At 46.4% G+C, this 13,717-nt stretch overlaps 1 protein-coding gene across 1 annotated transcript in view; it reads left to right on the top strand.

Moving 5' to 3' along the window:
* The window catches only part of C7 (complement C7), a 126,711-nt gene that overhangs the window by 22,250 nt on the left and 90,744 nt on the right, over positions 1 to 13,717 (top strand). Inside the window, exons 5-6 of the mRNA XM_088455236.1 lie at positions 2,477 to 2,618; positions 7,116 to 7,254. Of these exons, the coding sequence (XP_088311362.1) occupies positions 2,477 to 2,618; positions 7,116 to 7,254 (281 nt within the window). The remainder of the gene's footprint in view (positions 1 to 2,476; positions 2,619 to 7,115; positions 7,255 to 13,717) is intronic.

The following is a 13,717-nucleotide window of genomic DNA, read 5'->3' on the forward strand; positions in this document are numbered from 1 at the left end:
GGCGATGCATGTGTTATGCACAGCCTGAGCCCGCCTCCTAGCGCTATTGGGCAAGCGCTCAGGGGGAGGGAATGGGCTCAGGTGTGCAGCACAGGACCGGCGCTGGAAGCCTTGCGCCGGTCCTGTGTAAATGTGTAGCGCTGACCGCACTCACTGTGGTCGGCGCTACACTGGTAGCTAACTAGGGCGGGCTGGACCGTGGCCGGCAGCGCGCCCCTCCGCGCCGCAGTTCCCACGACGCCCAGGGCACGCACCCTGCCCGACCCCCCCTAGTTACGCCACTGCTCACCAGCCAATGACTGAGGGTTGACTTTGAATACAAGCCTTGAATTGTGGGACTTATCACACCATTCCGATCGGGAAAGCTTGAGAGGTAGTTCCCATAATATGGTATTTCCAGGGATTTATGTTCCCCCACTAATTTATTTATATTTAAGTTATTTTTTTTAATACCAACATAATACACAGAGCTTCCCACACAATGGGGCTGATGTAGAAATGCAGCCACACCTTCTGCGTAGCGTATCTTGTGTGAACTCTCATTGAGCATGCTCAAATACAGTATACAGTATACGGCTAAGCAGACTCGCACACACATTGCGCATATCAAACCTTAAGGCCATGAAGGCAGAAGGGGGGAGGGAAGCAGTGTTCTCAAGTAGCAAATCTGTACATGTGAAAGTGCAAGCCTATCCCGCCCACTGTCTTAGCGTCCACATTCGCAGCGGTAATCATTGCCCTTTTGTAGCAGTCCCATGCTAAGGGCAAGAGACCCACCAGAAACAGGCTTTCATTACCCATACACCCGACTAAAGGTGTCTACACACTTAGCGATATTTTACACGATTTGCCCGATTCCGACGCATCGTGACGACAAATTGTGTAAAATATGCCCAAATTGTGAGTTCCACTCACAATCACAATGCCGACCATAACTGATTTCATGAGCCATTCACAGTTTCACTGTACTGGCCATGTGTACTTACTTACACGTGCATGGCTTAATCTTTGAGACAAGCATATGCTACTGGCAGGATCAACCAGGTAGCTCTCAGTTCACGCGCAGGTCGTACATCGCATCTTCAGATCTGCTGTGCTGTAGGGCAGGTCTGACAATCTGGTACACGATGCACTGGAAAAAGTAGGATGCACGATAGATCGTTTGTCACATTGGATACCAAATTGTGTGCAGGATTGCCTGGGAGCTGCCGGGGGGAGAGTTCAAGGGAAATCATACACGATGTCGGATGGTGAGCACATCGCCACGTGTGTAGGCACCATAAGAATCGCACTGAGCTGTACATACATGCCCACAACACTCCCATGTCACACTGCCCAGTTTCCCCTGGCAATGCCTATGTCACGCAGGTCTCGGTTTGCACAAGGTGCTGCACGTACTTGAGACTTTGGACACATTGGGCTTGATTCAACAAGGATCGCAATTGCAAAGCTGCACGCAGGCTATAGATATATGAAGTATGCACGCAGGCTATAGATATATGATGTATGCACGCAGGCAGCTTTGCAATTGAGATCCTTGCAATGATGGTAATGCACAGGAGGCATCATGCTTCCTGCTGCATTACGTATCCGAGCTGCGTTGTCCAACGCAGCATCGGATACTCTGCGGACCATCAGCCATCTGCAGTAACCCATGGGGTCCCGTAGCCGGCAGGTGCAAATTAGAGTAACAGGCCAGGAAATCTCCGCTGATGGAGAGCCTAGGTTTTCCTCCCCAGCAACGGTGACGAAACCCCTCAGTTTTTGGGAAACAGAGGGCATCGCCACACCCAAATGGCAGCAGACTGTCAATCACTGACAGTCTGCTGCCAGTCTTCATGTGGGCTTGCAGACCCATTCTGCACATGAGAAATGCTTCCGTTTTCACAGATGCTTCTGACTCAGAATCAGGCTGGAATGCGCTATGGCAGCGGTTCACAAACTCTTCCCTCAGGGCACCCCAACAGTCCAGGTTTTAAGGATATACAGTAAATGCTTGAACAAGTGACTTAATTAGTACCTCAGTCAATTAGATTTAACAACCTGTGCCCAACCATGGAAATCTCTAAAACCTGAACTGTTGGGGTGCCTTGAGGACCACGTTTGGGAACCTCTGCGCTATGTGACTTATTTATTAATGCCCACATTTTTGCTCAATATTGCTGATATTCGCAGAGCAAACAGATGATTTAATGGAACAAGTTATCATTTAAGTCTGCCGTGGAGAGTTCCAAATATCATGGTCCAGTGATACTGTAACCTATGGGCTGTACGTGCTAATGCCATCCTCGGATGACGCTAGCTATTGGGGTCAAGCTCTACAGAGCTAAGCTTTTCAGAGCTTGATAAACTGTTCCAGTTGGCAGCCCCCACTTAGAGTTTTGCATGGTTTAAGGCTTAATAAATAATCCTGTAAATTTCATAAGTAGCATGGCATGTGGAGAGCAAGAATGATTCATATCCATTGTATTTTAAGGTCAGTGTATCAGTAGAGCACTGGTATGTAACGGTGACCATGACTGTGAAGAAGACAGCTCTGACGAGGCTAACTGTGACGTGCGCGCCAAGGTTTGTGACACCGATAAATACGCTCCAAATACAGAAAAGACTGGATTAGGGTAAGAAAAAATGTTTCTTTGTAATTCTGTCTGTGAGTGACACCTACAAAGTGCACCACCAAAATGTTACATCGTCATGCTAGTGTAGCATAAATGATATTAATGAAATAATTCCTGACGTGTGGTTTTGTACAAGAAAGACATAACTTGGATAAAGTGCTCTTGTATTAACTTTAGATACAGAGACAGACAACCACTGTTTGACATTGAAGAGAAAAGGCCATCACAGTTTTATGACTATACTGGAACATAATCAAAATATTAATAGGAAAACATGTTAATATCCAATACAGTGATACAGTACGTCTGTAATAACAGAGGGCCTGATTCAGACCTGCTCGCAAGCGCACAACGCTCACCAGCGGGTCGATGGTCCCTCACTGCGCATGCGCACGTCGGTGCCGGCTCTGGCGTGCGCGTGCGCGAGACAACAGCCAGCGACGGGTGCTCCGTCGCTACGGGTCTCGCACCAAAACAGGGCGGCTGTCGATTATGATTGACAGCTCTCCCCGTTTTGGAGGTGGGCAGGGGGTTGACTGGCCAAACGTGGGTGTTCCCGAAGGAACGGCCGCCGTTTGGGGGTGGCCTCAGTAGTGAGCTTCCGGAAACTCACTGGACTTGCGATGAACGAGACCCTACCACAAGGGTCTCGTCGCAAGCCCGATGGTCGCGACCATCGCCTGGCCGCTCGCAAAAGCTGTGGGTGGTCACCCACAGCTTAGCAAGCATCCAGGAGGCCGACACAAATAAAAAATAATGCCGCCCTGATTCAGAGCGAGCGCTCTGAAAGAGCTTCCGACTCTGAATCAGGGCCTGAGTACACAATGGCAACTGAAAGTCCCTGAAGCTGTATCGGTATCTCACACTTACATAAACTTTGTTAGGGAAACTAATAAACCTGTAAAACTTGTTGCAGACACATAGCGGATAGCAGCCATGCCGATATTACCATCCATATGTGACGTGCACCAATCAGAAAGGCGCTAGCTATATCACTACCTGCAGGGTCCTAGCCCTAGAGATGACCACAAACTAATATGGATTATCAGGGGCGCAGAGAGGGGGCGGTTACTAATAATCTAGGCCCAGGCTTGTTGGTCTAACTGGTGGGTGCCCAGGTCAGCTGCTATGGGGGACATTGTCCCCATTGGCCTATTTATCAAGAGGTTTTCTTTTTATTTAAAATTAAGAATAAATTGCAGTTTCTGCCCAATTTTATGAACTGTTGCCTTGTACTAATAGCCTAATGCAGGAGCTCTCACAGAAATCTCCCGCATTAGGCGCATAAGCGCTACAGATCGCTGTCTCATTATTGATGGGGATTATGGTCTGACCCCTATGTACCCAATACAGCGATGTTTATTGGAGTTTGGCCCCGTTACTGTACGCCATTTTCAGATGGTGTAAACTGCTTTATAAAATAGAGGTATACTCTCAGCAGAGGGATCTTAGGATTCCTCTCCCACAGCCTCCAACTGACACTGTGCATATGCCGGGGAAGTAACTTGCAGGGACAACAGTTATCGCTACATAGAGAAGATATTTTAATTCAAAATGAAAATATCCATAGCACTACAGATTGCCCCAATTATTAATACATTGTGGCCTATTCATTATCGAAGGCCGTATGGCCTCCGATGATGAAGTTTTGAACTCGCTGCGAGGGATACTTTAGTATCCAACTCGCAGCGGGGGAAGCCTGACACCGGAGCAATTCATCACTGCTCCGGTGAGGGGACAACTGCTCCGAAAAGCAGCTGTTCCCGTGGAATGTATCGCAGCTACTTCTGTTGCTGCGTTACTTACTTGCTCCCCGTCGTCCCAGCAACGCATGAGAAAGTCGCCGGGAGGGAGTGAGGAGGCGGCGGATGGATCCGCTCGGATCCCTCTTCGCATCCCCGGGAACTCCTTCCCATAGGAAGGAGCGGGGATCCGAGAACAAGCACCGTCTGAAGATGATGCTTGTTCTCGATTTGCTGAATACCGGGGGGCGGGGGTTGGGTCCTGGTGGACCCCTAATGATGAATGGGCCGGTAACTTAAAAATGCGGGCCATTTATCAGTTGATGAATAGGCCCCATAGTCCCCTTAGTTAACAAGTTGGGCGAAAACTCCAGAGAATGATGTCCAGATACTATATATCTCATAAAACAGCAGCTGACAATATGTACATACAGATGTGTCCTCATACTGTACACCTAGCCTCAATACACCATATGTGGCACGAGTGAGCCTCCAGGTCCCGGGCAACTCCGGCTTGCGCCAAGCATCTCATGCCAAATGGTGCAAACATGATGGGTGAAAAATGGCACATCTCTATGTCCCCTCTCTGGCTAAGGTAGTGCCCTACTCTGCGGTTTGCTTACTTATTTCATCATAACATCTTTGCTCTACCACCACACCTACCATGCTAATGAAATGGGACTCATCCATTGCCCTTGGATATGACAGCAAATACATTCAGCTCTATTAATTTGTTGTGTTCTCAAAGCCAATTGGCTGTCATATCTCAGGGCAACAAAGATTTACCTATAGAAAAGAGGTAACTGAATAAAATGTATTTGTCACTTGCCAATGTGAAATAAGATAAATATGTAAGATAAAAGACTGTCAAGGCCAGACATAGGGCTCCATGTACTAAGGGGAGAAAAGGGGGCCAACAAAACAAACAGTGAAAATCCCTATACACAGGGCCAGACTGGCCATCTGGCACTTCTAGCAAATGCCAGAAGGGCCGATGGCCTGATGGGCCGGTCTGGTCTGTTTGAAACCTAGCCGAGCAGTTCCACCTGAGAGACGGGAGTGTGCCGCATAGCCAGCCCCAGTGACTCGCGGCACCCCCGAGTTAGATCTAATCATGCACCCCTGAGGTGAGGCCACGCCTATGTGAGGTAAAGCCACGCCTCCTTTTTCACTAGCTTAATGCCAGGGCTGATCAAGAGCCCCAGTCCATCCCTGGCTGTACATATCACTTCTCGAATTGACTTACCGTCAGCTGTCACCTTCAGCTGCAGTTATCTGACTCTCCTCAGTGAAGAAGCAGGCAGTGAGCTCTGTGTCACTTGGCCGCAGGGCAAAAAAGTTATGAGAAAAAAAAAGAGTCTCACTGGCAGTCGCTGCTACAGCTAAACGGGAGAGAGCGTGAGTCCATAGTCTCTGCTGTCCGCTGATACCGCCAAGGGGGTGACATAACCGTGCAATCTCCTCGGCTGAGCTATTTTTGCCCTTCTGCTCCACGGGAGGATTCTGTCCTCCCTGAGCTCGCCTTAGGACACCTGCGTTACGGTTTGACAGGTGTACCGCCCCAGAGACGATCGGTCATGCAATCGCAACTGCATTCTCTCACTGACCGCAGTTGCTAAGATAGGACGCCCACTGCTGCCTTCTCATATCCGTCCAACAACGTACAACATCGTAAACATCGGTAACGTCGATGCAGATCGGGCAGCCATGCAGCACATGCTGTAAGTCTGACCAGCCTTAAACACTGCGCCTCTCCTGACACAATGAGAGCTTTCATGCTGTGAAGGAGATTGCAATAGCTAATTTATGCACGCCCATGAAATGGCGTTTAAACAGACAGACACTCCTTCATTTACCTAACCACCACCCCTGTTACCTCCCACGAACGCTAACTACCTGCTGCCACTCACTTTGCAAATGGACCCTCTGTGCGGGCATAATTGGAAAAAAATGCTGCGCGTGTGTACTGCGTCCTACACGCATGCTCAATGACAAACCAATCAGTATTGTATATATGAATCACTGGTGAAGCAAGCGCAGCTTTTTCTCCATGGTAAGTGGAGTCTAAAGACCTCATTCAGAGCCGGACGCTATTTGCGGTCGTTCGTTCAGAAAAAAGGGGTGGCTATTCAAATGAACCGTTCGCTCTTTGCGGTCTGTTCACGCCTCTATGTCTGAATGAGCGAACAAAACTTGCGGTCGTTTTTTGGATAACTACGCCCCCTGGCCGCTCGCATTCTACGTCATGTCCGCTATTTATTAGATTAATCGAGTACATCGACCAGCGTATGAACTGCTTGCTATTCTTGTGGTTGCTTTTTCCTACCGCAATCTTGTGAGCAGTTCTGACTATAAAATAACCCAGTGACGTGGTCAATGACGCTGCTGTATTAATTATGCACACCCATAAAACGCCGTTTTGACCTTTAAGCACGCCTGCGTTCGGATCTCCACTCCCCGTTTTCAAGCACCTTCCCCTGTTACCACCCACATACGCCTCCTCCTGTCACTCAAAATAGCAGGCATTCGCTATTTAGCGAACAACCGATTTTCGGCCGCACTGACTGGTTCGCGCATGCGTATTACGATCCGTACGCATGCGCAGTTGGGCAAACATTGCTCGGAACGAACGAGCGGCCGCTTACGAGCGGCTCTGAATCAGGCCCTTAGTACATGGAGCCCCTGTTTAATTATGAAAATGAATAAAGCCTTTTTTTCCCCTTTCAACGTGTCCTCTCAACTTGTCCTCTCCTAGTTTTGATATCATCACCCGAAAATCAAAGAGCGGTGTCATTCACACAAAAAGTTTTGGGGGGCAATGCCGTAAAGTATTCAGCGGGGACAGCAGAGAATTCTTCAGGTTAAGTGACAATGTCCTCACCTACACATTTAAGGTACTTTTTTTTAATACATATTTCTTTACTTGATCATAGTTTTGGATGCTTAACTAGAAAAAGAAAACAGGAAGAGTGTGTGGATTGAAGAGATTTGTGTATGACATTGTATAGGACTTCTGTGAATTAACCCTTTCATGCATAGAGACCACTACAGTGGACAGCTGCTGTTAAAACATTATCTCATATAGAAACTCTATTTTGACATCACTCTTCTTTGGGCCTCTACCAAAAGTAGAAAGTATGCCACTTTAATTCCTGCAAAACCAAAAAGGTCAAATTCTTGCTTGCCTGTCCCTCTTGGAATGGATGGGAGGTTCCTGAAAATCGGGTGGGCAAGTCTCTCTAGTATGTGGCACGGGCGACCGATGATGCAATTCGCGTTGAGTGAATCACCTCATGGTGGCCCAGCCCCCTCTCCTCAATGCTAGTAATATTTACAATACCAAAAAAGAGGCTGCAGTAACATATAATAAATGGATCGTCGTGCGCATGCGCAGTGGGGGAACATCGACCCGCTTGCGAGCGTCCTGCACTCGCGAGCGGGTCTGAATGACCCCCAGAGTACAGAAAAGTTTTTTATTCATACAAAGTGAAAATGTACCATGCAGGGGCAAGTATGAGCTCCATTAAACTAATGGACTCAGAATCTATACCACATGGAAGTTTGCCATGGGAATGCAGTTAACAGCGAGAAAAGGCATAGGGACAATAGGCTTAGCTGTGGAACAGCATATATATTCCATTATCCACAGGCAAACATCTGCACGTGATTTGTGGGTGACTTTACAGATCTTATGAAGACAAACGTTTAATGAGAAATCAACCCGAGGTGTACTTTATTTGGCATATAGCTGAGTGCGTGCAAGAATATGAATGAATATATTGATAAATTGCTGTTTATCTCTCAGCAATTGACTTCATTAGGCAACCAAGTGGACGATGAGGAGGTTGCAATGGCGATTCTGCAATTCCTTACACCAGTGGTAGCCAACCCTGGTCCTCAAGAGCTACCAACGGTGCAAGTTTTGCAGGTCTCCTCACAGAATCACAAGTGATATAATTAGCTCCACCTGTGGATCTTTTCAGATGTGTTAGTTAGTAATGCATACACCTGTACACCTGCTAGGTGGTCTGGAAAATGTAAACTGTTGGTAGCTCACGAGGACCGAGGTTGGCTACCCCTGCCTTACACCAAAGTATGATTTCCTACTAGTGGCTTTGGAGTCTTGCACTACATAGCTACCAGACTGTACGGGCCAAGTTACTGCAGTTTCAAGAGTGCATACCAGTAGAGACCAATGCTGAGAATTGTATTCTGATGTCAGAGGGCATAAAAACCCAAAGTCAAAGTACAAATACTTCAAGTGTCACAAAATGGGCTATAAGGCCTCAAAACGCACAGCAAGTGAACCAAGTGGTACTTCATCATGCAAGCGTGACATAAGGAATGAATCAGCATTTAATGTAGCAGAGAGTCAACGCAAAGACTGTTGGTACATGGATTCAGGAGCCACAAGGCACTTCAGCTGTAGCGACAGTGGATTCAAGTCATGAAAGCCATATAATCCTGTAAATGTCAGGGGAATAGGAGTACTAAATGCCACAAAAGTCGGGACAATTACTGTACACTTAAAAATTAAAGGCGAAACAGTTGTCACAGACATTGAAAATGCGTTATTTGTGCCAGATCTAGGAACCAATCTGGTTGCTATCAGTGTACTGGAGAAGAAGTGATACAAGGTCCAATTCGCAAAGGGTCAGTGTGTTCTGTACAACATAAGAGAGACTGTTCCAACAGTAACCCGGTGGCAACAACTGTATATCCTGGATATTGAAAAGTGTTCTAAAGCTTTTGACTCCAACCAGTCCATGGAACTATGGCATAGGAGACTAGGTCTCCTAGGGGGGATCCCATCAGGATGCCAGTGGACGGGATGCAGGACATCAATATACCGACAGTGGAATCGCAACACCCTTCAGAATGCGAATGCCACCATCTCAAAGAGATCAAGATACCGACGTTGGCATCCCAACCGCCGGCATCCTGATAGTAAGTATGTCAGTTAGGGTTAGGCAAGGGATGGGGGGGTTAGGTTTAGGGACCACCGGGGTGGGTTAGCATTAGGCTCTGACCAGGGTGGGTTAGGCTGCGGGAGTGGGGGTTAGAGTTAGGCACAACCGGCGGAAGGTTAGGGTTAGGCACCACCGGGGAAGGGTTAGGGGGGGGAGGGTTAGGCTACTTACCGGCCCCTGCTGGGATCCTGAACATCGGGATGCTGCTGTCAGTCTTGTGTTTAGTTGTTGCTAAGGGCTCTATTTATTACAATCCGCATTTGTAATGCAGATTGTAGTGTGCTATTATTGACTGAATTCGCATTGCGAATTCAGGCAACATCATAAGGAATGTACTACAAATCCCTTGCAGGGACAGAGCTTGCGAATTCTATCCCTGCGAATTCCCTCCGCACTCTAATCACGATATTTTCACCAAAAATACCGTGACTAGTGCCCGCACATGCGTCGACCGGTCACCGCTGCTACCCCCCGACTCTAAGCCCCGCCCCTGTCACCAATCCCCGACCACTGGTCCCTGAAGTCAGGTAAGTGAATTTTTTGTTACTTTTTTTTTTTTTTGCAGTGATCAGCTTGCGGTCTGTTTAGACCACACAGCTGATCACTGGGACTGGCTCCCGGCTCTGCTCTGCCTTTTAGGTATTTTTTGTCAATTTATTTTTAGTAACTTTGGTCGGATCACATTTCCCATTACAATTATGGGAAATGCGATCTGCTTGCTAAAAATAAGTTATACTTAGGGGTTGGAGTAGAATTTTACGAATTCTACTCCAATTGCCCTGTAATAACTATAGGTGATACTAAAATAATGTGAAAAGGGTGTGAAAACACCCTTCTTCACTTTATTTTAGTAAAAATAATGTTAATAAATAGAGCCCTAAGTGACAGATTCAAAGACCTTGGGCCAGCACACAAATTGCCGGGTCTGAGGATCATACAAAATCTGAATGCTGGGACTGTTACTATAGACCAACAAGGCTACATTGATGCAATGCTCAACAAATTTGGAATGACAGATGCCGAGACAGTCAGAACGCCAATTGACAAAAGTGTGAAAATCTCAAAGCTATGGGCCGTATTCAATTTGAGGCGTTAAGTCCGGATTCGCGGTAATTTATCGCTGATGACGTCATTATCGCCTGTTTTAGTTTTCCTCCATATTCAATTTGAAAGACTTCTGCCTAGGCGTTAAGTCAATGCAATGTAATAGGCGGTAAAGTATCGCCTATGAATGGCAGGCGTTAAAAAGTGCAGAATTGGGGTTTTGGGGTGCAACATTTTGGGAACTCCCGTGCAGCCTTCAGACAGTCCCCCAAAGATAATCTGTGTCAAAAAAAAAATTAAGGGCACCCCAAAAATTTACTTTGAAAAAGGGGGCAAAAAAAAAAAAGTTGGGGTACAAACTTAAAAAATAGCGAACTTTACTCTGGGGTGGTCCCCAAGTATGCCCCAAGTATTTTTTTGATTGCAGGTGTTTGCGACAGGTGGGTTTTTCACATTTTTTTTTAAGTCACTGTAGCAACTTTAAAATATGCTGAACCCCATTGTTAAGTACCCCAAATTTGATGCCCATAGTTGTTTTGCCCCCCAAAAACTTCTAAATATTCTTCTGCATCACCTTATTCAAAGCTGCATTCATGCACCTGCCGCGGCTATTAGAAACCCCGACTTCCTTCAGTCCCTAGAATATTTCCCGAAAATTCCAGTTTTTTTAATCTGTAAAAAAAAGTAGTAAAAATGTACAAAAAAAATGACATAAGGTCCCCCCCAAAAGCCAAACCAGCCCCAGGCTTGCCAGCCAGTGGTGGTTTCTAAAAATACGGGGACCAAAATGTGTAGGGTTCCACCATATTTTAGAAACCAACACCAGGCTGCAGGGACTAGTGCTGTTATTAAATATAGGGGGCAAAAAAGACGTGGGCTACCCCCTATATTTAAGAATATTTGGGCGAGTCACACCACGTGGGAACTGTCAGTAGCCGGAGCCAATCAGCGGCCGCTCTACAGTCAGCACGGCCGCTGATTTGCTCTCGGGACTGCCAGCTCCGTGGATGTGCCGTCAGCTGGCATTCGGAAGCTATGAGTATGTGTGGCAACACACATACTCATAGCTGTGTCGTGGATCGTGTAGTCGTTTTTTTTTGCCAAGTACGTGGATTACTGCAGAGACCAGCGCCAGGATATAGATGAGTATGATTTTTTATTTGCAGGGCCATGTTTTTGGGATATTCTACGTGGAGAAGGGGACAGATTCATCTGGTATAGGTAAGTATTTGTGAATGGGTAGGTGTGTGTAATAAAGTTATACTGTTACGGCGTGTATGTTTTGTCTTTTTTTTACTATTTATTTTACAGTGAAAATAAAGGTGCCCTGCAAAATGGCAGGCATGCTGCCACTTGTAGTTCCACTGTAAAGTACAATAGTGTTACATTATTTGGCCCCCCTATTACCCCCATACCCACCTCTCCAGGGGTATGGGGATGAGACCCAGGCTTCAGCGTAAGCCTGTGGTGCTCGGGAGAGGGGGGACCCTTTTTTGGGTGGTCCCCGACTCCCCCGAGATCACCGGCTTGCGCTGACCGACTTGGGGTGTAATGCTTTGGACCTGGAGCCCCGGTGATTTTGTCTCCGGGCTGTGGCATTACACCCCAGTCGGTTGGGTCTGGTGCTGGAATTAAATATAGGGGGTACCCCACATCTTTTTTGCCCCCTATATTTAAAACCAGCACTAGTCCCTGCAGCCTGGTTTTGGTTTCTAAAATACGGTGGAACCCTAGACATTTGTTCCCCGTATTTTTAGAAACTACCACTGGCTGGCAAGCCTGGGGCTGGTTTGGCTTTTGGGGGGGGATCTTATGTCATTTTTTTGTAAATTTTTACAAATTTTTTTTACAGGTTAAAAAAACGGGAATTTTCGGGAAATATTCTAGGGACCCCCTAAAGATGTGTAGACATGGGGGATCACTATGGGTACCCCCATTTTTAACTACTGAAGGAAGTCGGGGTCTCTAATAGCCGCGGCAGGAAAAAAGACCTCGTAAAGCTATTTAAAAACCTGACTTTCTTTTGCAGGCAAAAACAGGGGTACCCATAGTGATCCCCCATGTCTGGACATCTTTAGGGGGGTCCCAGGCATATTTCCCGAAAATTCCCGTTTTTTTTCGTAAATGGGGTCAAGGGTCATTTTTAAAAAACAGGGATAATTTTTTAATTAACTATAGCAGGTGAAATAAAGTTTAGATTTGGGGTTTAGGGGTGCAGGCTTATAAAAATTAGCCTGTACCTTTGGGAATGCCACCTTAAAACGAAATGTTGCAAAAAAAATGTAAAAAAATAAATAAAATTGGGACACCCCAAAAAGAAAAAAAAAAAAATTGGGGGTGACAGAAACAAAAAATGTCAAACAAAAAACCAAACTAACGAAATTAATACTGGTGGGGTCCCCAAGTATGTGGCAGGTGTTTTTTTTATTGCGCAGAGTAGCGGCAGGTGTATTTTTGCAGAATTAAAAATATGGTAGTACCCATTTTCATGTACCCCAAATTTGATGGGACCACTTTTAAAAACGAAAAAAAAAGCTAAATGCTCTTCTGCATCACTTCTTCAATGCGGGAAATAAAACACCAGCCGCGGCTATTTAAAAACCCCGACATTCTTCTGCAGGCAAAAACGGGGGTACCCATAGTGATCCCCGAGGTCTGGACATCTTTAGGGGGGTCCTACAATTTTTTCCCAAAAATTCCTGTTTGCTTTCGCCGATCCAAGTATCGCCGGGTCCCGTTTCGCCTACTTTCAAATTGAATACGAAGATACGCGGGCATGCGCGCGATATTTTAACGCCTGGAAAACAGGCGAAGCCAGTGTTAAGTCCGGGCCGCGTTAAGTTAACGCGGCTCGACTCAAATTGAATACGGGCCTATGTGTTCAGCAACAGAGGCAGAGATGGAGGAAATTAGGAGACTTCCTTACCAAAGTGCCATTGGAACTTTAATGTATGCAAGCTTTGGCACATGACCAGATATAACCCATGCTGTCAGCTGTGTAAGCCAATTTGCAATTGACCCTGGAAGAGAATATTGGACAGCCATTACACACATCCTCAGATACTTAAAAGGTAAAAGTTCCTTAGAGCTAAAATTTGTTAAAACTGGAAATGTGGAGTTACAAGCATTCTGTGATGCCGATTGGGAATCCGATGAAAACAACAGGCGTTCCTACACTGGATACCTATTTGATTTGTCAGGATGAGCTGTCACCTGGGCAAGTAGAAAACAGCCTATCTTTGCCTTATCCACTACGAGACAGAGTATATGGCAGAGTATATGGCTCTTATAGAAAAAGCCAAAGATACATTGTGGCTGAAGTAGACTTTGCGTGAGTTAGGTA

The sequence above is a fragment of the Taudactylus pleione genome, unplaced genomic scaffold (assembly GCF_031769625.1).
Source record: "Taudactylus pleione unplaced genomic scaffold, aTauple2 ptg000647l, whole genome shotgun sequence".
Classification (NCBI taxonomy): domain Eukaryota; kingdom Metazoa; phylum Chordata; class Amphibia; order Anura; family Myobatrachidae; genus Taudactylus; species Taudactylus pleione.